Source organism: Pituophis catenifer, unplaced genomic scaffold (genome assembly GCF_029215685.1).
Source record: "Pituophis catenifer annectens isolate HBS135680 unplaced genomic scaffold, rPitCat1.0.hap2 SCAF_3, whole genome shotgun sequence".
Lineage (NCBI taxonomy): Eukaryota > Metazoa > Chordata > Lepidosauria > Squamata > Colubridae > Pituophis > Pituophis catenifer.
In genome coordinates, this window is record NW_027256883.1 from 39721008 (window position 1) to 39747810 (window position 26803).

General features: G+C 39.8%; 1 protein-coding gene across 3 annotated transcripts in view; it reads right to left on the minus strand.

Annotated features, from left to right (window-relative positions):
* CHD7 (chromodomain helicase DNA binding protein 7) overlaps positions 1-26803 on the minus strand; it is a 192259-nt gene that overhangs the window by 63990 nt on the left and 101466 nt on the right. For all 3 annotated transcript variants that reach the window (XM_070940526.1, XM_070940527.1, XM_070940528.1), the window contains exons 4-6: positions 26335-26765; positions 6811-6949; positions 1653-1790 (exon numbers count right to left, since the gene is read on the minus strand). In XM_070940526.1, the coding sequence (XP_070796627.1) occupies positions 1653-1790; positions 6811-6949; positions 26335-26765 (708 nt within the window). The remainder of the gene's footprint in view (positions 1-1652; positions 1791-6810; positions 6950-26334; positions 26766-26803) is intronic.

The window sequence follows — 26803 nt, forward strand, 5'->3', positions numbered from 1 at the left end:
AAGTAAACTAGACAAGAAACACAGACCAGCTAATTCTAGTTTATCGTAAGACTTCATTTCAAGTCTGAAAATAAAATCTGTCTCTTTTAACTATCTGATCAAATAGTGCAAGTCTTTTCCAAGTTTCTTTCTCTGATCATTAAGTCATTGGGGGTTCCGCCCTCTCTTGTCTGATCCTTCTCTAGGAAGCATCTATTTCCTTCATCCTTCCAGGTCATTCCCACATACCATTACAAATCTCAAAATCACTATACATATAGCTCTATTAGTGTTTCACATATTAGGAAGAAGGAAGAATTATTGAGAAATAAGGGCAGAGAAGAGAGAACGAAGAAAAATATCAGAAGCTATCAAATAAAGAGGTTCATGAACCAAAGAGCAGAAATTACAAGTTAAATTTTAAATTCTTAAATGGCTGCTTACAATTGCTAGAAACAAACTAAGGGAAGTTCATTTATCTCTAGGTTAAGGAGCTAGGTCACTTGCTCTGTTACAAAAGTTGTTTTTTTCAAATGGAAAAAACACATTCTTAGATCATTTATGGTTTAAAGAAGATGTCTTCTCATTCTGCTATAAGTTCTGCTAAATAAATATATAATGGGAAAATGTTAGCTTTGTAAAGGATCATTATATATTTTTAATGCTAAAATTCATCAAGAAACCTTATTTTTATTTACTAACTTTTTACTGCATTTTTGTTTTATTTCAATATTCAAGAAGTCTTATGATATAAAAAAATAGAAAAACAAAGCATAACAAAGTTAATGCAACTAAAATGAAACAATAAATCAGACTGTTATACTTATCAATTAAAAGCTCAGTGTTTACTGTTTTCCTAAGCATGCGCACTAAATGCATCTTATTAGTTTTTTCTGAATATTCAAATAGTTGACTTTCTATTAACAGGGCCTTCTTCAGAAGAGCTTCTCCTGCTATTTTGAGTAATAGGGCAGAAGTGGTACAGCCCTGCAAATAATCAGGTCCTAAGCCGGTCCCTTAAATTCTGTCTAGCAGGCAACTGGTAGCAAGTGGAGCGTTCCAAATGCAGAATTGTTGCAAATATTTGACACAGCACTGGAAAAGATTTAAGAAAGCTTTTAAAAATAATTACTGACCAATAATTACTTCAGTATGCCCATTTTCACCAATGGTTTCCTAAGTAAGTTATATGAAGTTTTTTTTAAACATTGTAATAGTACTCATTTCATATCATCACTATTCATTTTATTCAATTCATTTTATCCATCATTTACACTACATAAAAAATCAAGCATTTCCCACTGCTTACTAAAAGACAGTAATTTCATAAAGGGGTTCTTATAGTACCTGACAGCAGGAGACAAGCTTGAGTGGTTTATTAAGTCATAGAAGCCAGACCACTGAATTCAGAGAGGTAAATTCTGTCTCTTTGGAGCCTCGTTTTAAGCTTTTCAACACAGACCATTAATTTCATTAAATTATGTAAAATTACATATTGTTGGCATGTAAAGAAAATGTGAATGAACACAGACTTTAAGAATCTAAATAACTAATTTATTTTGGCATGTTGAGCCAAACTGAGATGGAAATCCCTTGGAAGGGAAGCAACACTACAATACTGTACAGAATTTTTAGTTTATTCCTCAGTTTGAAGACCATAAATATGAACAGACCTGTTGTTCAGATTGAGAGTTATTTGAAGGGGAGTTTCTTCCAGCAGCATCTGCATCATCAACTTCTTCATCAGAAATCTTGAATTCCAAGTCTTCTGTATAACGCTTTCTTTTAACTTGCCTGCTAGAACGCCTCTTCTAAAAAAGAAATAAGAAATAAATGTGTATGCTTCTACTTTGTTGCCAATAATAAGTATTCCCATACATTAGTTCTTTAATACAGAATTGTTTTCTTCAGTTTGTTGGGCTGATGCTCAAGTTCATATATCTCTATGGGAGAATCCTATGTACATGTGAATGATGTAATATCCCAATACACAGGCTCACTTGGCCTATGAACTACAATATTTGCATCACCATTTGTTTACGTCTCTTTTTCCTGGTAAATAGATGGGGAAGAAATGGAGGTAGTGACAGATTTTATTTACCTGGGCTCCAAGACCACTGCAGATGGGGACTGCAGCCAAGAAATTAAAAGACACTTACTCTTGGGGAGAAAAGCTATGGCAAATCTAGACAGCATACTAAAAAGCAGAGACATCACCCTGCCAACAAAAGTACGTATAATCAAGGCTATGGTTTTCCCAGTTGCAATGTATGGCTATGAAAGTTGGACCATAAGAAAGGCTGAGCGCCAAAGAATTGATGCCTTTGAACTATGGTGCTGGAGAAGACTCCTGCAAGTCCCTTGGACTGCAAGGCAATCACTGGTCAGTCTTAGAGGTGATCAACCCTGACTGCTCTTTAGAAGGCCAGATCCTGAAGATGAAACTCAAATACTTTGGCCACCTAATGAGAAGGAAGGACTCATTGGAGAAGAACCTAATGCAGGGAAAGATTGAGGGCAAAAGAAGAATGGGACAACACGACAGAGAATGAGATGGCTGGATGGAGTCATTGAAGCAGTAGGAGTGATTTTAAATGGACTCCAGAGGATGGTAGAGGACAGGAAAGCCTGGAGGAACATTGTCCATGGGGTCGTGATGAGTCGGACACGACTTTGCAACTAACAACACCACCTCACCTTTTCAGCAAAACTGAAGCATGTGAATTTTTAATAATAAACTTTCAAAACAACCCCATTAGTGACATTCTGGAAAATTTAAGATTGGCTTGAAACACAGGCTTCATATTGGAGATCTTAACTTGTATAAATAGCATGAGCAAGCTTGAGTGGAACTGAGCACTTTGGTTGTGCTTGTGGCATATACTGGCCAAAATGTTTCAAAATTGATTGATGCTGTGTCCTTAGTATTAGCAAGGTTTGCTGCAGGGGCTATAGGTATGACTTAAGTCTAGTATGCTAGTGTACTATTTCATTGTCTTATAAAAAGTGTTTTAAAAAAGTTTCAATTGATCAAAACCTTGATGATCCCATGACATATTAAATATTGTAACTTGAACTTTAAGTGGGGCACACAGTAAAAGGTATAATATTCATGAAAATATTCTGTTTGTGAAATTAAGAAAAAACGAAAGGGTGTAACATCTGAAAGAAGCTTATCCTCTGAAGTGGACTTGCTCGCATACAAAGAAGTCGAGATGGTTTCATTATGGATAAAAAGGTTAAAATACATGTTAGAAAATATGAACTGGTATGATCTATAATGCACAGAAATGCATAGGTTAGTAGTAATTGTGTGGTACAATTACTGAATAGTGAAATTGAAAAAAATGGTGCAGTTTTTAATATATGGATTAAGCATAAATCTATTCACAAAATATACATGAAGAAAAATGAATACAATTCTAAAAACATGGCTGATTTTATTGTTTATGAAACACTGACTTAGGGAAGGCTATAAGAGTGATCAGAGATTCTAAATCTGGAACAGACCATGTTTTGGTAGTACCAAGAGTAGATCTTTGGAAAAGTTATACAAAAGAAAAAAAGCAAAAACAAAATGAAAGAAGAATGAAAGAAAAGTTATGAATCCTGTATGAAGTATTAGTTGACAGATTAAATGCATAGGAAGTTGCAAGGAATGATGTGTGGAAGCAGACTGGAACAAAGTGAAGACAATAATGTAAACAAAGTGTTACACAAGGGTAAGGAATTACTTTAATAGGTCGTATGAACAATTATTCTTGATAGAACGATGTAAGGAAACAGGCAAAAAATAAAAAGTGCAAAGGAAGGAAGGAACACTTAACATTAAAAGGAAGAAAGAAAATACAGAGCAATTATGATGTGTATAAACATAAATTTGTTCCATCAGAAGGAATGAAATTTAGAATAAAAGTGATGAAATAATTTGGGAAGATGCTAAAATAACAATGCTAGTTTGGGTGTTTTAGATTTACATTTGTGGTATAACTAGAATTGAGATTAACATTATAAATGTTAATATATAAACAACTGCTAACATGTAAGTCATGAAGGCTATGAGAATAATGAAAAACAGAAGACTGCAGGTGTAGTTAAACCATGTATGTGATTTTCTTATTGACTAGCTATGTGACTTAATGCGTTTGTGAAGTCATCTGTGCCAGATGCCCAAAATGTTTCTACTGTTTCATTGTGTAAAAGGAGTGACAATAAAAATAAATGCAGAAACCACAAGAGGATTTCTTCATTTAGTGTACTTGGGAAGACGTTTAGAAGAATTCAGACTGACAGGGCACAATAGATGGCAATAATCTGCAATAAGCAAAATTTGGAAAATATAATAATTTTATGTCAGGCAGTGTATATGCAAACCAGAATTTTTTTTGCTCTTCAGTGTGCTGTTGAGAAATGCATGAAGGTGAGAAATAAATTTTACTGTATGTTTGCTGATTTATTGTATAGTTTACTGTATATTTTGAATTATGCAACAATTTCTGTCAATATGAAAGTTAGTTACTAGATGCAATAAAAGCAGTACATGATGGAAGCAGCATGTGAAAATAAGTAATATCTTTAGCAAATGATTCAGTACTGAGCAAGACAAATATGTGTGATGTCCCTTTGGGTGTTTAATATATTTATGAATTAAATATACAGTACAAGGAATATTTGTGGAGACATCAATGTATAAATACTTTTGTATGCTGACAATGCTATGTTGTTGGCTGAGAAGCTGAATAACTGAAACAAATGCTAAACTGTATAATGAAGTAAGAAATATGGATCTGAAAATATATATACTGCTGATCTAGATAGCAGTGCCTAATAGGAGAAACGGTGTGAATAAATGGAAGTTATACATAAAAACAGAAAAGTAAAGAAAGTAGATTAATTTGTGTAGTTTGGCAGTATGTTTACTTAAGATGGGAAAATTGTTAGAGAATGTTAAGAGGTATAAATGCTACTAGAATGGTAATGGGACAGTATGTGATCATTGTGATGCCAAGGTGGTGCAATGGTTAGAATACAGTACTCAGTTCGTGTCTCACCAGCTCAAGATTGACTCAGCCTTCCATCCTTCTGAGGTTGGTAAAATGAGGACCCAGATTGTTGGGGGCAGTATGCTGACTCTGTAAAACTGTGCAGAGAGGGCTGTAAAGCACTAAGTGCTATTGCTATTGTGAAAAATAACTTGTTTGAATATATATGTGTGATTCTATCCACTTTTTAAGTGGATTTCAGAGTTGAGTATATTGGAAAAAACATAAAACTTGAATGGAGAAGGAATGGGGTCCTTAAGAAGTATTTTCTGATAAAATAAGGTTAAGAATGAATAGATGCTGAATGGATGTTGAATGAATATAAAACTGAATGACCTATACAAAGAAAAGATGTTTAGATGTCTTGGTCATATAAAGAAAATAAAAGAGGATTCAAATTCCAAAACAATCATATGAAGAAACAGTGAAAAAGTCATAATTGGAGAAAGCTAATGAGAGCCTCAAAAAAGATTGTAAAACAACAAAATATGATATAGGGATATGATGGAAACAAGAATAGGCCATAATAATAGAAAGATATAAGGAGAGAGAGGAAATTGCACTGCTAAAAACTCTATTTAATTTAATTTTATTTTATTCGTCAAATCCTTTTTTTCAATAGTTACTCTTTTTTTACACTTTGTATAAACTTCTTACTCTGAAATTGAATAGCTAATGTGTATGTGAATAGGTGTACATGTAAATAAAATCCAACTCAACTAAAGCTTTAATTTAAAAATTCATAAGAATAGACATCATCACATTAAACCCTATCAGCAGTAAAATCAATTTACATTTTAAAACCTGCCTGAATACAAATAATGCAATAGGAAGCCAGACTGACACTTTTTCATGAGTTTTAAGTCTTTATAATCTTTATTATAAAATCATTTGATTTTGAATTATATGGTTAAGTTCAACTTTCTTAGCTTACCTGAACCATTAGCTTTCGATGACTTTTTAACTATGATCATAATGTATTAATGCCCAAGCAAGGATAATAAGATTGCAAGCTTACAAACCGAGATTGTTTAGGAGGAAAGTTCAAAAGAATGGATTCTCTAGTTTTTATACAATAAGATTGAAAAAAATATTCATAGCATGCCAAGTTAGGTCAGGAATTCTGGCTTCTGAGTACCAGAAGCTCTGCTGCAGTGATCTACTAATAATAGGAATAGTAAGAATGAATCTTGACAGCCAGTTTAGTGTAGTAGGTTAGGCCATCAGGATATAAACCAAGAGACTATGAGTTCTAGTCTCACCTTGGACACAAAGCCATTTGGGTGATTGTGGGCCAGTCACTTTCTCTCAATTGAGGAAGGACTTCAAAAAAAAAAAAACCCTTGCCAAAAACACTGCAGGGACTTGTCTAGACAAGGCACAGGATCTGAAGGCACCCAAAACCAATCTTTTGGCATATATCTACACTATTTATTTCCCATCTCCTATTCCAGCAGGACTTCAATTTCTATTTTTTATTAACTACAATTTACCATAATATTCCAAACCTAATCTTTCATTAAATTCAACTGCAGTGAATTGAAAAAAGCCATCATCATAATTACTTCAACGAACTTATTCATGATAGAGCATTGTACAATTCAGATAAAATGAGGCACGATTAACTTGACAGCAAATGGACATTTCCAAATTTCTCCTCATCAGCAGTTTCTTTTTTAAAGGGGTGTGCTTTTGTTTTCTTGTAAAACTAAATAATAGATTAGCATTATATCTGAACGGGGCCATAGTGCTCAACAATCAGGTATGAACAAATGACCAATGGAAGTACCTGAATTCCTGCATCATCTTCCTCTTCAGGATGTGGTGATCCTAGTGGTGTTTTTTCCACATCTGAGTTTTCAGAACCTTCCTTTCCCTTGTTGACCTTTTTCTTCACTGCACTAGATTCTGATTCTGCTTTCTTATTACTGAAATAGAAATACCTTTAATTAGTATTGCATATAGAAATCTTTTCCTCTTCTGAAATGGAGTAGATTTCCCGAAACTATTTCTGCTGTTTCAATTTCTATAATCTAATTAACTTTTCAATATTCAAATATTATTTTATAAATGCTATTAGACCCATTTAATTGCAATATGTATAAAACCGACATAAATACAAAAAAGTCAGTTTGTTGAAAATGTTAACAAAGTATACACAATAAAACAAATTGAAAAAAGTAACTGAAGGACAAATATTGATAAGTTTATCTTAACCATCATACATGTACACGTACACTGACCCTGTATTACCTTCCTTTAGAATTCTCCTTTCTAGGGTAGATATCCCAACACTGCATAAATCAGTATTAAAATGGGGCACGGATAGAGATGAAGAACTTACATAAAAAAATAAATTACTGGTCTCCAGTAAATACAATTTAGGCACTTCTAAAACCATAAAAATAGAACATTGAGCATTCATAATGCCTTCATATTGCCAATAATAATGTCAGTAAAGTAAGCATATGAGAATGTTAAATCTGTTGAGATTAATATTGTATTCAGGACAGAAATGGCAATTTTTGCTTCCATGTATGATTTCTGAAAAATATTCCCATAACAGATGAAGTAAAAATTAGTAAATTTGGATGTAAGATGTACATGTTATTTAAAGACAAAATCATGAATATTCAGCTGAAATTACTTTAATAACTTGAAAAACACACATGAATACATACACAATTTCACAGAACTCCATCAGATGTCATGTCAAATTCCTAGAAACTGTATGTGTACTTTTGTCAGATGTTAAATGTTTTCATTTGACATTTTATGTTTAAGTCATACAAATAGGTTTCTAAAGGGACTGATCGAGAATCATTCTAATCCATTATTTTTACAAACAGTAAAGAATAAAATTCTTTATACTTCCAAAATGTCAATTTATAAACACACATTTAATTTTCAAAAAGCTCAAAAAAAATTCTGACACTGCCAAACATTGGTTGATACGTGTTAAGAGTCAGAAGACAATCATTTTCTTCAAAATGAATCTTCACAACTGTTCTGTTTCCAACCATGCCAGTGTATATATACTACATGGACAGTAGCCTCCCCTACTATGAGGCTCCATTTCCAGCATTTATTTCCGCTCTAACTGCCACAAATTATACAATGCTACAGCTGAATGCAGGGCCCCTTTCCTTTCATCTGCACGCCAAGAGCAATCAGATTACCCTGGTAACCAGTGATCACATGACCAGCACCTGCTCTTTTGGCTGGATGCCACTGACTAAAGCCATCTGCTTCCCTCAATCAGCTTTCAAACATTTTCAACACCTGCGCTGCAGCATTTTGTGGTTTCTTTTATCAAATCAGTGGAAAACTGCTTCCCAAACTTTACATATTTCTCAAATTTGTTTAAATCAAAGGTAAGCCTGTCGTGCTTAAACTGTTGCCAGATAAAGCAAGTTGACAGGTTACTACTTTTTACTGGTGACCTCTATCAATCAGACCATACAATTTAGCTTAATAATGGTTAGCATACCTTGTGTGCAGTACTGCTTATGAGTGGCTAGCTTGACATATTGATGAATTCTTTAGAGCAAGTTTGATAACATGCTAATATTCTAAAAAGCTAAAAAGTGGTAACGTGCTTTGTATTCTCTATTTTTTAAGACACAGAGAAAATTCAAGTACTTACACAGAAAGAAGTTTCACTCTGAATTGAATTGTCTGCAGAACCAGCTGTGCTTTTTTTTTTTAATCAATATCACCCACACCCATCAACTAGAGCAAGGGAATGACTCTAGACAAACAAGATGCACTTAAGCCTTGTGGTTGATTTAGACTGGGCTCAATGTCTTTTACATAGTTTTCTACCACTGAATTCTTCATTTCAGAACCCTAACTATGTGGAGAGTGATAACAAACTCGCCAATCATAAAAATATTAGAGATCTGCAGTCTTTTCTTGATCTACTGCAAATTATCCAGAAAACTAACTATAGATGCTAACTTATTTTCTGCTGAGATAGATAGGTAGACAGTGTGGAAGAACAGACTGCTGGGAAAATTGCAGGTACCTGTGTTGTCTTTTACCCCACTTCAGCATAGCAGAATTGCTTATAAAAGGCTTAAGTTTGAAACAGGTGGGGGAGGAGATATGTGGGTTTTTATAACTCAACAACAACAACAACAGAGAAACAAAGATGCTAAATAAAAGGTGTTTTCTTCACAGACAAGGAAAGGGTTTGGAAGAAAATGAAGAGGCACAGCCAAGCCCAACATTGAAAAGGTGCCAATGCTTTACATGCTGCCTTTAATAAAGTAGAAATTAAGAATAAAAGAAATCCTAAAAAAGAATTAGGGAGAGGATTTAAAGATAGACCAGGCTGTGTAAAAATAAAATACAGTGGTATATATTAGTAGTAGCAATAAAGTAGCTGTAGTAATAGCACACTAGTACCTGTGTTTCCCCGAAAATAAGACTGGGTCTTTTTTTTCCCCACCAAAAAAGGCACCAGGTCTTATTTTAGTGGGGTGGGGTGTCGTCCACTGACTCACTTCAACTGCGCACATCGTCCCCAGCCTCCTTTTCACTGTCAGAGGCCTTCAGGAACTTCTTCTGCAGACAGCAAGGCATTCCTGAAGGCTTCTGCAGCCAATAACAGAGCTCCAGATTGATCTGGAGCTTTGTTATCGGCTGCAGAGGCCTTCTGGAAAGCCTTGCAGGCATAAGAAAGGGCAGGTGTCAGGGTGCACGAAGCCTGGCTGCAACTGTCCAAAAGTAAGTAGTAGGGCAGCTCCAACCCCCTCACCCCCACCCTAGCTTAATTTTTACCCGTACATCCTGGAGTGGGCGGGGTCTTAATTAGGGCTTATTTGGGGGGGGGTAGGGCTTATATTGGGCACATGTAATAATCAAGCTAAGACTTACTTTCGGGGTAGGTCATATTTTGGGGGAAACACAGTAATAGAAACAGTATGTCCACAATGTGCTTTTTCAAAGGACAACTGGAACTGCTGAAAGGACTGTGTTATAACCAGGAGGTAGGTAGTATCATATATCTCCCTCTCTGCTGATAGAGGGCTGTTCAATCTTAATGAAGATGGACTCTTTAAACCCTATTTCAAACCAGGGGTGCTCTCTGTCCAGAAGGTAGATTTTGTACAGTAGATTTCTCCAATGTACAGATCTATACATGTCTCACTGCATTGTACTGCATATATCACACTGCTCAGTTTGTGTCTGGATGTTTTATCTTTGGGTTGGACAAGCTTCTGCTTTAGTGTATTTTTGAGTTTAAAATGTGTATGTATATTGTGTTGGTTGAAAATCCTCCTGAGCTTTTCAGATATTCCTGAAACATATGGATTGATGTTACAGATTCGGGCTATTTGCTGGTATTCTGCTGTAGTTACAAACTCCTCTTCCATTTTTTACACTTGTCCTTATGGACCTTCAGTTTGTCAAAAAGCTCTTTGTACTACCATGCTGGTCTCATCAAATGTCCTGTTTTAATTTCTTTGTGGTATTTAAGCCTTTATTACCTTGTTTTCAGAGTTTCCCAAGCATCCTGAACTGTTATTTTGTTGAAGTCTGTTAAAGTCCGATCTCTTAAAATCTAGACCGCTAGTTTTTGTTCAGTTACTCTTGCCTGCATTATGGTGAATGATAGTATGGTATAATCACTCTCTCCCAAACTTTCTACAATTTCCACTCTCTCAACCACTTCATCCCTATTAATAAGTATTAAGCTGACCCTCTAGTTCCCTCCTCCACATTTTGGAAGATGAAGTTGCCAGTATGCACATGAGGAACCTTTTCAATTTCTCACTTGTTTTCCAGTTGATGTCAGGGTAGTTTTCCAATTGATGTCAGGGTAGTTAAAGTCCCCCATCTCTACAATGGCATGTTTATGTATCACAATAAACCAAAACCTTGCAAAAATTTAGCATTCTTAACTTGAAAATCCTATAAAATTCTACTGAATAAGTCTTGCGAAACTAGGTGACCTGTGAGAGTTTTGGTCTCTCTCTCTCTCGCTATAACTATAGACATACTTACATATCATCTCACTCTCCAGATGCCTTTTCAGGATATTGGTGCATTCATACAGCACTGTATTGTTAATTAATCCATACTATACATTACAGTATATCTGGGGAAAACAATGCTATAGGTATACCACAAAGGTGTATAATGGCCCTTAGGCATAATATTTTGCACTCTTGGTACAGTATATGGACAGTATCAATTTCTTTTACTGCACAAGCAGAACCTTTGTAGTTATTCAATTGTCTGAGGAAAAAGATACAGCTGAAGGATTTTCAGGCATCCTTTCTTATTCATGTCTTCTACAAGCCTATAAAGGTTATATAAAAGCATATTGGGAGTGTGTAAAGTGTGTCCTGTTCACAAAGATAATTTTTACAACACAAATAAAAACCTAAGTAAAATATTTTATAAAATCTATATTTTTATATAAATGCTCTGTTAACATTCCTCACATAGAATAAAATTCACATTTATCTACAAGAATGTTTTGAACTGGAAGGCTGGAACTACATTTAGTTCTGAACCTCAGTAAGGTAAGGACTGCCTCCAACTTTCCCATCCATCTCCCCCTCCACACACACATATCTGTGCCCTTTTGGCTGTCCTGCATCCTGCCTTGTAGGGCAGGAAGCAGCCCCAGAAATGCACAGCCCAAACACAGTCCCAGATACCCTGCACTCCAAGACACCTGCTGCCATATGCTCTGCCACCTCAGTAAATCTTTGTCATCTTTCTGTTCTGCTGATGATGAGGCATGTCCGGCTTGGCAGCCAGGCTGAGAGGAAGCTGGCTTTGCATTGTGAAAAAAGGGGAGGCAGAGCTGCTTTCAGCTCCCTCCCAAAGCCAGCCCCAGCAGTCAGGACAGGCACATCTCAAAAACAGTGAAGGTGAGGGTAGCTGATGCAGGGTGAAGGCTAGAAAGATAGGCAGGGGGTGGGGTAGGGTTGGAGTGCCGCTACAATCATAAGTGTGGCTGGGCTGCGAAGCATGCAAATTTTGATCACAGGGTGCTTCTGCAATGGACAGAATTTAGGAAATTGTTATTCCATTTGTTCAGCACCATCATGACTTTAAAAGGTCACTGTATGAGTAGTGGTCAAATCAAAGACTACTTCTAGCTTTCCCAAACAATTCATTTTTTCCCTCGCTTTCCTCTCAAAATTGTGTGTCCTCTTTTCTTTAAGAATACTATTTCTTATTCTGGTCCATTAACTACATCTTTATATGAATAAACAACTGCACATCTTAATATACTCAACCAATGCATCTTGTTCTATAATGTAGTATACATCTGGAAAACCATATATGATTGTTATTCCTCTTTCATAACTCAGAAACACTTTAAGTCAGCCAAATAAATTATCAAAACATTGGAACATAGTAAATATATGGAAAAAAATATATCAGCATTATAATCTATAGTTTCAGTAATACTAGGCTGATTCCTATTATATGCAGTCCCTGGGACTTTGTTTTGCAACCATTTGCTTATTATTCATAAGTTATTTTCTCATGGAGGTGGAGTTTCCTTCAGTTCCTTCTTTTTTCTATTAAAGTTACATTAATAAACTGCCATGCTGCCAACTTTTTATATCAGCTATTTTTAAAACATTTTACTAAAACTAGACTGCAAGAACTTAATCAGACATTTCTCAAATTAAACTTTGAATGTGAAAATTAAGATACCGACAGTACTGCTATTTTATAAATTAGGGAAATACAAATCTTCCACGTCAACAACCATATGTGGGTCATTTATTTATTAGTTAGATTTATATCTCACTTTTTCTTCAGGAGCTCAAGGTGGCGTACTTCGCAATCCCACTGAATGACAACATAGACTTCTCTGAGACAGAATAACTAGCCAAAACAAAGAGTTTCCATGGCTGTGAATGTCTCCAGTTCTAATCCTAATCCAACTTCTACACCATGCAAGTGGTGTACTAGGATTTTTTTATTTTTTTATTTTTAATTTGATTTATATGCTGCCCTTTTCCAGAGACTCAGGGCGGCTTACAATGCGTTAAGCAATAGCCTTCATACTTTTGTATATTTATACAAAGTCAGTTTATTGCCCCCATAATCTGGGTCCTCATTTTACCTACCTTAGAAAGGATGGAAGGCTGAGTCAACCTTGAGCCTGGTGAGATTTGAACTTGCAGTAATTGCAGCCAGCAGATGTAAGTGGATGTTAATTAGTCTGCTGAGCCACCAGAGCTCCTCCAGAGTTGTGTAGGATCACAACTCAAAGCAGATTACTAACTGAATTTGATTTATTTAAATTTGATTGAAGTAGTTAAATACAATTAACATTATTCCCCCTCTATTTAATAAATTTGCCTTTGTATTATTTTAAAATCACAATTTAATGTTAATTTTTGGTAATACAATTGCTTTCAAGACTTCATGCAACCTTGAGTTTATCAGTATGTGCAATTATGGATGAAATACTATACAGTGTAAGTATTTATTAAATACCTAGTGATTCACATAGATTATTTTACTAAAATAATTTAACAAGTGCCGTAATATAGTTAACATTTTCCTTAAGTGGCAGATGGGAAAAATGACATAATGAGATATGCAGTCAATACAGCTAACCTCATATACTTCCCTCTCTCCATCCTGGTAGCACAAAGATAACCCACAAAGGTCTATTGGCTTACTGATTCTGGAGGAAGCAGGCCAGAGCAAATCTTCAGTGGTGATGAGATTGGCTGCTTTGGAAGCAGATGCCAACCTTTTCCACCAGCAAACAAAGAAAAGAGTTTCAAGGAAGCCAAGAAGCAACTTTACCTCTGGCATGCAGTAAAGCCCATACTCCTGTATTGTACTGCTATCCTGAAAAGGAAAAATAAGAACCATCTTGCTGTCTTCTAGTGAGACAACAACAGAATAGAGTTGACTGCAGCACTTTTCTTTGAATAGAGCTAAATGCTTTCTGCATAAGGTGCAGATATATCTCACCTCCAAGAAACTAGCATCTGCTGGTATATAACTCCTTGGGCATCCTGCAGCCTCATAGTTGCACACTTGAACCTGGAGATTGGCATCTTAATCCCCAATACACCAACTGATGGACCAAGGTCTCATATTAAGTTATAAATCATATATTGCTAACATACTTTTAGGACAATGTCCTAAAGGTGTTTTTCAAAGCTGCTTTTTTAAGACAATGCTTCTTTCTATGTCAGTCAGGAATTGCAGGAGGAATTGTAGAATTGATCAGTGGTTCTCAACCTGTGGTCCATAGACACTGGGGGTCACAGGGGATCCACAAAGGCTTAAAAAATGTTATTATTTACCGTATTTTTCCATCTAAAGAACGCCCCCATGTATAAGACCCCCCTTTTCTTATCCAAAATTCAGAAATTAGGTGAAAACTCTCTCAGGCGGCGGGCGGGGTCTGCGCATCAGGTGGCAACCGAGGACCAAAGCACCAGCGGAATACCAGAGGGTCGGGGGAGGATGCTAAAGCAAGTGGGTGTCCTGCCTGCAGTACCCAGGCTGATTGCCCCTTCCTGGCCAGAGCTGGAATGCTGCCACGTTTAAGGGCCGGTAGATGCCAGCCTTCCCTCCAGTGGGCCTGGGCAACTGCTGAAGAGAGACGGGCCCATTTCAGCGCCTTGTGCCCAGATCAATGATGAAATGTAATATTTGTTACTACCGGTTCTGTGGACATGGCATGGTGGGGGATAATGTGACAGTGGGCGTGGCCAATTTTTTTTGAAAGAATTTTTTCTACAACCTCTTTGGCCGAACAGGTTGTAAAAAAATGCTTTTAAAAACCTCTGACAATCCCAGCTGAGTTGCCTGATCGTCAGAGGCTTTTTTTTTTTAACTTTTAAAAGCATTTTTTTGGCCGAAGAGTTGTAGAAAAAATGCTTTTAAAAATAATTTTAAAAAGCATGTGATGATTGTATGGCTCAGCTGGGCATGGGGGTGGGGCAGGAATTTTTGCTACTGGTTCTCCGAACCACCCACCATCACTACCGGCTCGGGCGATCCAGCATTTCACCCCTGGCCCAGATGCTGTCACTTCCCCCAAGTCTTTCTTTGCCTACCTGATTTCCAGGTCCATCACATTTCTCGGTCACATCGAGTGCAGGGAAAAAAGTTTGTGGGACTAAAAAAAAAAAAAAAGTTCAACCAATCAATCAATTCCAACTTCTCGTGAAAAAAAAAAAGATCTTGTGAAGTTGGAATTGATTGATTGGTTGAACTTTTTTTTTTTAGTCCCACAAACTTGTTTTTCTGCACACAACAGTGAGAAAGCTACTTGTATCTAGCAAGACTGCTTGCCCCAAATAGAATTTGTACGTCCAACACTTCCCCGAAAGCATACTTGCTGACAATCCCCATACCTCATGAAGCACAAAAAAAAGACACTTGGAGGCAAGCATTCTCTGCATAACTTCTCCTCCTGCACAATGCCTTCCCATCAAATAAAAGAACTGTACCCTCACTTTTAATATTCACGAAATTTTTAAAAGTTTGGCTCTTTAAATGTGTGCTTTGGAACTGAGCCAAGAATGGGAAATATACTTGAGGAATTAATTTGATATTATAATGTTTTATAATTTTTATGATGTTAGTTATGTTGAAAGTATTTATTATACTTTTATAATGTGGATAAACTATTGAATTATTGTTATGTTATACATAGTATATTGTGCTGTAAGCCAGTCAGATGATTGAAGTAGCATAAAATAATTTGTAATAAATAAAGTCAATCTGTTTGGAAGTTCACTGGGAGGATGGAGTAGTAAGAAATCCCATGGGCTTTTTGCTGCATACCTATATCTACATACTTACAGACACCAAAGACTTGAAAAAAGTTATTGCGTAATGCATACACTTATTACTAGACATGTCTTTTCAGTAAGATATTTTTAATTTTAAAACTGCCAACTTATTGAAAGTTAACTTTAAAAATTGTGTTTAATTAGCACTTTCATAAGGTATTGCAATAGGAAATTAACAAAAAATAAAATGTATGTTACCAAATGTTTAAGAAATGAAGACAATCAAATATTAGTCAAATTTCTGAAGCAAAGTTCATGTACTGTGGAATTTAAAACTTGCTAAGCAACATATTATTAATAAAAATTAATATTTTTACGAGATGTGCTTAAATCTAAAAGTATAAACTTATGTTTCAACACTATCTCAAGAACCCTGGTCTTCCAGCTTCTAATTCATACCTTAATCATTATACCACAATGGTTTTTTATTACTTTTTTTTTACTATGAATAAAGAAGCATACAAAATCAATGATGCCCAACCTATAACCTCTATGCCAAGTTATAGAGTTTTTATGTAAGGACTTTAAAAATCAGGCAGATAGCATTCATGATACACACAGCAACTAGCACTGAGATCAGGAACATTTAATTCCTCCCTCCTGTAATGATTACACTAGATTCTTCCTAATGTGATAGATATATGCTATGGATTATCCTTCATGCAATATAGGGCTTGAAGGCACTTAAATCTTCTGACCACCTATTTGATGCAGCAGTGATGGTGAACCTTATCGGCAGCGAGTGCCGAAAAGGGACCGCAGGCATGCACGTGCGGCACCGAGTGCTGAAAAGGGGGCTCTTAGCGCATGCGTGCACACTTTGCACACTCATCAGGGCTGTTTTCCAGCATGCACATGTGCATCCGCAAGCAAGACTTCAGATTACTGCCGCGCATGCGCACGCGCTGATCAGCTGGTTGGTGCACAGGTTTATGCTGGAAAACAGAAGACCAGCTCTTCCGGTTTACAGCACTCCTGCACACACAAAGGCCAGCTGATTGGCACGTGTGCATGCATGCCAGAAACCCGGAACAGGAACAGGCGACGCCGCGTGTACCAGGCGACATGGCTCCACTTGCCACTTCGGGCACACATGCCATAGGTTCGCCCGCCATCACAGCTATAGTGTTCCTTCCTAAAACTAGCTTGAATTGGGGGAGGGGGGGAATGGTGGACATGATACAGATGAAAGTATGTTATAGTCAGGTTTGTATGTATTAGGGCCGTGATGGCAAACCTGTGGCATGCAAAGCCCTCTCTCGAGCATGCCAGCCATCACCCCAGCCCAGCTCCACCGTGCATGCGGGTGTGCTTCCTGCCAGCCAACTGGTCTTCAGGTCTCTGCCGCACATGCGTGGGGGTGCTCACATTGCATTTTGGTGGTTTGCGTGCACCCCCTATCCCATTTTGGGCCTGGAAGGCTGCTTGTACCAACCTGGAAGCCAAAGCAGGGCACAGGTGGGGAAATGTGCGGGGGGCGCATGCGCAGGGATACATGCACATGCATGGGAATGCGCACACATGTGCATGCACAGGGGCGCTTGCATTGCATTTTGGAGGTTCGGGCATGCACATGTGCATTCGCACGCACGCACTTTCTACACCCAGCACCAAAAAGGTTAACCATCACTGTATTAGGATAATGGTAGGTTTTGGCATCTGTATATCACCACACTGAATTTGAAAAGAAACATTCAAGATGTAAATGAAATGAAGACCTTTAACTCAAAGGATTTGACAAAAGTGTGATATTAACCGTTGAAAAATTGCAGCCACTTTAATTCACCCAGATCAAAACTTATCATTTTCCCAATATATACGAAGCTAACTATAATTAAAAGGATCAATAACCCAACAAAATGGGCCTCAGGGACTAAAAAGTAGCTAGAGAAAGCTATATAAGTTATCTCTATCTTTCATATTCTTGCAAATCTGTGGTAGACTTATAGTATTGCTTCATATCTGCTGTTCAGAACACACAAAATAACTATAATATCCATTACTACACTATAATCACAATGTACTTTTTGCTGCATACAGCAATCATACGTTTCATATTTTTTCTTATCTGTATCACAGCAATACATCAAAAAGATAAATGAAGTATCTTTAAAGAATTCAAAAGTTTTTGTTTGACAGATTAATCACTTAGCTTATTGATCCACTTGATTTAATTGTGAATATTGTTGGACAGATTTATCATTTCTTGGAACTCCTTAATATATATGAGTACAGTTTTTTCTACAGGTTTAAAGATTGCCTGCATTTTAAACTCAGTTGAATGATTTCAAGCTTAAAAACATGAACATGCAATGTATAGGAAAAAATATACTTAATTTGTTTAACCTAACCTTGTTTGTGTACTAATAGTTCAAAGCTTTTCTTAAAAAAATATGTTGGGTTCCGTTCCACAAAATACATAAAATTAACAGAAGTTCCTTAAATTATAGATTTACATGATAAAATAGTTATGCAGCTAAAGGGTAGAAAGAAAAGGGGACTGAAAATAAAAGAAATGAGGATCGAGCTTCCTCTATAAATGTATCCAAAACAGGTTTCATTATTCCTGAAAAAATATGTCATTGCAACCATCTTTTAAGTGCCTTATTTATTACATTTCTAATATTTAAAAACAAAATAATAAATAAATGCAAAGGTCTATACTTCTGAGATACTGGTCATGAAATGAGTCATTGGGTAGCAATGCAAAACTAACTGTTTTCTCTATACCAGCGGTCACGAACTGGTGGCCATGGACCACTGATGGTCTGCGAGAAAATTTTGGTGGGCCACAGAAAAATTATTTGCATTTTTTATATAGTACTAAATATTATTTATCTTTTTAAAAAATTCATATTAGTGGTCCGTGAGATTTAAAATTATGAATTTAGTGATCCCTGACGTCCGAAAGGTTGGTGACCCCTGTTCTATACGGACAATCTTGTCACATGAATATTCCTGAAATAAATCTGCTCCCCTGATACATTAAATTTCTTTAGAATTCTTTTCAAATCAAATAAAGTCACATTATTAACAGTATAGTGTTATATAGATTTTCATGGGTACAGGTATGCAAGTTTTGGCGTATTCGGGTCTTTTCCCATGTAAGATTGAGAGTATCTTGGTGACGTTTCAATGAGGTCCCACTCGTCATCTTCAGGCTGGTGTCTTCGGCTTCATGTCTGTGCGAGCAAAGCATGATCGGAGATGCCATGTCTCTATAAATATTGGTGGGGAGGTGTGGAGTGCTGGCTCTGATGCTGCAGGCGGGTTGGTTGGCTGTGTTGTTACATCTTGATTAGTTGATGGAGTTGATGTCACAACACTAGAGCTCAGAATGCTACCACACAACCCATTACCCAGGTCGTTATAACACAAAAGACTAATGGGCACACAACTAAGACCTCGACCACACAGGATGTTACAAAACAACCGACTAATCTGCAAACATCAACTCCATCAACTAATCAAGATGTAACAACACAGCCAACCAATCAGTATTTCTAGAGACACGGCATCTCCGATCACGCTTTGCTCGCACAGATACGAAGCTGAAGATACCAGCCTGAAGATGACGAGTGGGACCTCGTCGAAACGTCGCCAAGACACTCTCAATCTTACACGGGAAAAGACCCGAATATGCCACGACGCCATATATATATGCAGATATAGGCAGGTAGGCAGGCAGGCAGGCAGACAGACATACATACATATATATTGCTCAAAAAAATAAAGGGAACACAAGCAGAAGACATCCAAGATCTGAATGAATGAAATAGCCTTATTAAATACTTTGTTCTTTACATACAGTAGTTTATACACTGCTCAAACAACTAAAGGGAACACAAAACTACTGTATGTAACGAACAAAGTATTTAATAAAGCTATTTCATTCATTCAAATCTCGGATGTCTTCTGCTTGTATATATATATATATATATATTTGTCTGCCTACCTGCCTGCCTTTTCTTCATTGATTAGCCAAGAATCTTGTGATTCTCATAAAGGTAATTTAGAAAACTGCAATAAGATCCTTTTTTATTCATTTTTTTTATTTATTTTTATTTAAATGTTTTTATTTCTCATAAACACATTTACATGTACAGTCATTTTCATCATTTTTCATTCATCTTTTCTTTTAACTTTCATTTTTCATTTTTACTTTTTCGGGATCCTATCTCACGAAAAACTTAAAAATACTTTATGAGGTTATTCAGGGTTCCAGTTATATTTGCAAAATAGTTGCAACAGGACAAAATTTGGAAGGGGCATTGGTCCTATCTGAAAGCCTGTTCTCTGTGGCTGTGGAATAGCCCAGGAATGGATTGATACAGTCAGATCTGTCTAGAGACTGAGTCATAATCTTTTTGGCCACAACTTCATGTCTCTCTCTCAGGCCCAGTTTTCAACTCAGTCGACCTGAGAAGAGACATATTTGGCAGTTGCTGCATTTCAAACATTCCTGGACTATTCTGGATTTCTAGATTCAGGTTTTTTTTCTGCATTCAGGTTACCTGTCACCTCGTTGCAATTCGTGCTGGCCTGCTCAGCCTTGGCCGCCAATGCATTTCTACAGCTCCACGAGGCCAGTTGTCAAGCGGCCCGGACCTTTAAGCCGCATGGCTGATTGCCGCAATCAAGCCACCCCATATCAGCTGTGAAGCGGCTTTTATTGCCATCATTGCCGCACCCCAGTGAGCTGCAGCCGTTTGCAGGTGAAGCGCACCATCACACCCCCATCGCAATCAGCTGTAGAATGGCCTTCCATTGCCGCCATTGCTGTGCTGCCGCTCCAGCGAACTGCGGCCGTTTTATATGTAGCACGGCCTCTTATTGCCTCCACCATCAGTGCAACGCCGCCCCAGGCAAGCCGCGGTTTCTCCGCGCTTCTCAATAATATCAGCTGAAGTGCAGCCTTCTCACCACTGGCATTGGAGTGCCACCAATCTAATCGAGCTACCACTGAAGCATTTCCAAGGAGGCATCCTCTGGAACTTTGGCACCGGGCACCAAACGCGCAGGGGGGAGGGTGCAAGAGCTGGCAATTCCTAGGTTTGCCCTAGGTACACCACCCTTGGAGCATCTCAAGCCTGCTCATGTGTGCACTGGCTAATCCGGTATAACCAGAACAGCCATCACTGCTTGGCCCTTGTACGAGCCTTCCATTTCCCACCCGACATTGGCGGTGCTTCTGAAGCAGTTTACTTCAAAAAATCCATTCAAAATGGCAGACCGAGCCAGACCCAGGGAGGAGGCTGAGGCCTCTGGAAGCAGGAAGGCATCCTGCAAATCCCATAAGGGAGGCAAGGACAAACAGCTCTCCAAGGCAGAGCTTAAGGAATCAAAGCAGAAAGCTCCAGAAAGACAGACCTCCCAGGCGGAGAAGAAACAGGCTGAAATGGAAACTCAGTCACTATGCAGTGAACATTTCCTGCCCCTTTCTGCAAGAGCAGGCTGCTCCCTCGCCCCAGGCTTGGCCACCTGAGGGCGCTGGTACACTTTCTCCAAACCTAGCCTCTGTGGCTGGTAAGGAGCAGATCAGAGGTGACGATCCCTTTGCCTGACACATCACAGGAAGGGCATCCAGGCCCACTCAGGCCCCAGAGCCTACTGGGCCTCAATTGTCTGAATTACCTGAGAACAGTCACTGATTGCACAGGCAATAACTAAGGATATTGCAGCGGGGATCCAACAGCATTGCTCCGCTTCGCCTGCCTCCAACTCATTCTCACGTCAGTTGCAGGCCTCACCTTCTGCTAGCTTGATTGAACCCCCACAGCATTCGCCCTCTCATTCAAGGGACAGTGATTTTTTTTTTTGGGGGGGAAGAGGCCCAGAGAGACCATGATCTCTCTGATGATGAGGGGTTACGTCCTGACACCCTGGCCTACACGGGGCTATTCCCTCCTGGGCTCTTTAAGTCCTTATTACATAAGACGAAGGCCACTGCCAGTCTACAGGATAATGAACCAACCTCTGAGCCTCTGGCTCCTCCCCATGGTCATAGTCGAGGCCTCTTTTCTGAGCCAGTGACAGAGCACCTTTTTATCCTGGCCCCCAAGCTTTTTATGGATGTAGTCCAAAAACAGTGGGCCAGCCCTGCATCGATACCCACCCCCAATGGGGCAGACAGGAGGAACTATAGCACGGCACCGGCATTTGCCCAGTTTTTACAGGTTCCACCTGTAGATGGTCCAGTTGCTGCCCTATCGTCCCCTACGCCATTCTTGGCAGGGGACATCTCTGAAGGCCTGAGACCCGAAGACACGAAATTCAACTTGTCCTTCAAAAAAACCGCCTGGGCAATTCAGGCCACAACTGTGGCATTCTTCAACCTTTCCTCCCTTATATGACTCCAACAAATGCAAGCTAGACTGGCCCCAAATGAGGCACGATTACATCAGAACCTCAACAAAATAATCGCCACCACTCAATTCTCAGCTGACGCAACGTTAAACGCTGCAAAATATGCCTCCCGAGCTCTGGTTTTGTCAGTCACCTCCCAGAGGCTATTTTGGCTTTGTCAGTGGCCTGCTGATTTACGAGGGAAATGGAGGCTGGCTGCAGCCCCCTACACAGGGACTAGACTATTTGGGAAATCCTTAGATCTGCTCCTTATCGAAGACAGGAAAAGGCAGAAGGTTTTACCTTTCTCTGCGAGGAGAGCGGACAGATGGTCCGCTCCTTATTATAGAAGGCAGCCCTTTCGCTATAACATGTATGAAGGGCCACCACAGCAGAGATTTTACCCGCAAGGCCAGCCCCACCAATCTGACAAAAATTCCTTTTGTGACAGACCACAACAATTTTTGCCCCATAAACGCCCATTTCATGGATCTGGCAACTGCCAGTTCCACAGACAAAAATGACTCATCTGTCAACTCCCCCCTCCCCACAGGAGGCTGATTGAACCTCTTTGTAGACCAGTGGAAGCTCACAACAACGGACAATTGGGTTCTGTCCACCATCAGACTCGGTATATCACTTGAGTTCCTTTCCAGCCCCCTGAACCACTTCATGCAATGCCCTGTCTCCAACAGCTGCGTCAAGCGGAATCTCATGGAGAGCGCTATGCACCTCCTGGACATCAAAGCCATAGAGGTGGTCCCACAAGACCAATGGAAGAAGGGATTTTATTTGATCCTGTTCATTGTACCGAAGCATTCAGGGGGATGGAGAGCAATCCTGGACCTCAAGAACCTCAATTCCCATCTGATCTACAAGAAGTTCAAGATGAGTTCCCTAATGTCCATCCTGGAGGGAATTCGTCCTGGGGATTTTCTGGCCTCAATAGATCTCTCGGAGGCATACCTCCATGTTCCAATCTTGCCGGCCCATCGGTGGTATCTAAGGTTCTGCTATGCGGGCCAATACCTGCAATGCTGCACCCTGCCTTTTGGGCTGGCATCGGCCCCACAATGTTTCACAAAGATCCTGGCCGCCCTAGCAGCTCGCCTGAGGTTAATCCCGGTGAGGCTGCAGGCTTACTTGGACAACATATTGATCCAGGCCTCCTCCCTGCCCAGGGCAAAGGAGGATTTAAAATTAACGATATGAACCCTGCAGGACCATGGCTTCCAAGTCAATTACTCAAAAAGCCATCTGATTCCCGACCCCACAATAACTCACCTAGGAACCATCATAGACACCAAACGAGGAGAGGTATTCCTCTCCCAGGAATGACGGGACAGTGTAAGAATCCTGATAGTTCCGATCGAGCAGAACCCCAGGGTAAACCCTGGGGGTAAACCCCTTTACTCACACTGTCCGAGTTATTAGGCAAGATGGTGTCATGCATGCAAATAGTGCCTTGGGCCCAGCTATATGCATGGAGCCTTCAGTGGTTCCGATGGCCATATTAGCAGGCAAACACGTCAAATTCTCGGACCAAATTCAGGGTTCCCCTCCCAGTCAGGAGATCTTTCCGTTGGTGGACATCCTCTGCCCTCGGCAAAGGGACCGTCTTCAGAGAGCCTGGGCGGATCACGCTCACATTGGACGCCAGGCTTTATGGCTGGGGAGCTCACCTCAACTCCCAAGTGGTGCAAGGTCGCTGGTCATCACAGGACCTCACCAACAACATCAACTGGTTGGAGTTGAGGGCAATTTCTCTGGCTCTACGATATTTTCACCAATCTCTTCAGGGACAACATGTCCTGATATTAACCGACAACGTGGCTGCAAAAGCACACGTAAACCGTCAAGAGGGAACCCACTCCAAACGCCTCATGGCGGAATCCCTGTGACTAGGAATGTGGGCAGAGAAGAACATCCTCTCCCTCAAGGCGGAGCACATTGTCGAGACATCGAACACTCAGGCAGACTACCTGAGAAGGACTACGGTGGACAATGCCGAATGGCGCCTCCACCCAGGAGTATTTCAGGACATATGCGACAGGTTCAGGCAACCGCTAGCGGACCTGTTCACTTCTCGCCTGAATACCCAACTTCGTTATCTCACGAGGTTTCTAACCCAGGAGGCAGAGGGGACCAACGCACACTGCTGCGCCTGGCCCCCCAGCCTCCTCTATACGTTTCCTCCCCTCCCCCTGATACTGGGGGTAAATCGAATGGTCATCTCGGAGGATGCAGAAATCATCCTGGTGGCCCTCACTGGCCCCAACGGGCCTGGTTCGCAGATTTAGTCGCTCTGTCTACATCGAGACCTTGGAGGATTCCTCCAGAGAGGATCTCTCTCAGCCAGGGGGTCCTACTACATCTGGAGCCTCAGTGGCTCCAACTGACTGCCTGGCACTTGAAGGGGTCCTCTGGAGGAGGCATAATTACTCCGAAAAGGTCATTCGGACTATACAGGCAGACAGGAAGCAGTCCACTATCAGGATTTACAACTCCACCTGGAAGGTATTTACCAACTGGTGTGCTAAGCACCATATTAACCCTGTTTCAACTTCTATCCCACAGGTACTTGATTTCCTGCAGGAGGGCCTCAACAAAGGGCTGGCTCACAACATTATTAGACGACATGTGGCAGCTCTCTCCACCATTTTGTCGAGTTCCAACAAGGAACCTCTAGCACACCACCCCATCATCCACAGGTTTCTGCGTGGTGCAAGTAATCTGCAACCCCCGGTTGTTCACCGCTACCCCACCTGGGATTTACCCAGGGTATTGCGGGCTCTAAACCGAAACACCTTTTCAGTCCCTGAGGACAACGAGCCTCAGATATTTCACCCTTAAGGTGGCTTTCCTGGTTGCAGTTACATCAGCCTGGCGCATATCCGAGATGGCAGCTCTCTCCATCAGAGCTGACCTTTGCATTTTCCACCTGGACAAGGTGATCCTGAGGCTCGACCTCCTCCTTTTTTTTTTTTTCTTTTTTTTTTTTTAAATTTGATTTATATGCTGCCCTTCTCCAGAGACTCAGGGCGGCTTACAATGCGTTAAGCAATAGCCTTCATACTTTTGTATATTTATACAAAGTCAGCTTATTGCCCCCACAAACTGGGTCCTCATTTCACCTACCTTAGAAAGGATGGAAGGCTGAGTCAACCTTGAGCCTTGGAGAGATTTGAACCAGTAGCAAATTGCAGGCAGCTGTGTTAATAACAGGGTGCGTAGACCACTGTACTATCAAGGCTCCTTCATTCCCAAGGTCAACTCCTGGTTCCATAGGGCCCAGGAGGGTTCCAGTTATATTTGCAATGTAGTTTCAACAGCACAAAATTTGGAATGAACAGTATAGAACAGTGATGGCTAACCTTTTTGCCATCACGTGCCAGGAGTAGGGGAAGCGCAGGGGGGATTACACATGCATGTGCCCACACCCATAATTCTATGCGTCCTGCCCCCATGCATGAGCACATGACCACTCCCCCCCGCCTGTCACGCAATGGTCCGGTGGGCCCAGTAGGCCCCTTTTTCTCTCTCTCAAGGCTCCAGAGTCTTTCTAGGAGTCTGGGGAGGGTGAAAACGGCCTCCCCCGCACCCCTCGGAGGCTCTCTGGAGGCAAGAAATGGCCTGTTTGCCAATTTTTGGTCCCACCTAGAAAGGCTCAGGAGCCTGGGGAGAGAGAAAAACCGTCCTTCCCCACCACCATCCCCGAGGCCCTCTGGAGGCAGGAAGCAGCCTGTTTCCCTACTTCTGGTGGGCCCAGAAGGCCCGAAAATATCCTGTCTCCCCGCCAAAATAGTACTATAATGACAGAGGGACCAATTCTTAAGAACAAGTTAAGAGAAAGTGAATGGGTAGCTTAGTGAAGTCAGTGTCCTTGTATTAACTTCGTCTCAAACTCAGACTTGCAATTCTGATTGAAATTAAGGTTTATGTTTCTCTACCCCATAGCTGGGTCCAAATCAGCCTATAATTCAATACATTTTGGAAACCACAAAAGAAAAACATTTTAGTTTGTGCTAGTTAATTCTAAATCAATATAAAACAAATTAAAATGGACTATAATGAATCTTAAAACATTTTCACTAATTTAAACATTTAATATTAAACTTGCAAAACAGTATTTCACTGGAACTATTTGTTGTATTCCATACCTTGCTTTTTTGCTGGTCTTGGGTTTTGGTGTAGTGTGTTTTACTTTCTTCTCCTTTGGCTCTTTGGGGATCTTAGGGGTTTTGGGTGTCTTGGGTTCCTTAGGCTCCTTCTTCTCCTTGGGTTCCTTCAAATCCTTCGGATCCTTTTTCACCTTGGGTTTCTTTTTTTTCTTTTTTTCTTCCTGGGAGCCTTCTAGGGCTTTTCTGCTAGGATCCTGGTTATCAAGATCACTAGGAAAGCCTTCCTTACCAAATCCTTTGCTGGAACCTTCCGCAACAATATGATTCTTTTTCTTTTTCTTTTTCTTCTGCTGTGGTTGTAGTTCAATTGAGGGAAGGTAATCATCACTTTTCAAGAGCTGAGCATTCGGTCCACTAACCTGAGACATGTCTGGCACTGGTTTTTCTAGGAAGGGTTCTGATGGAGAATGCTAGGAGAAATAAATAAACATTAAATAACTAAATGCTT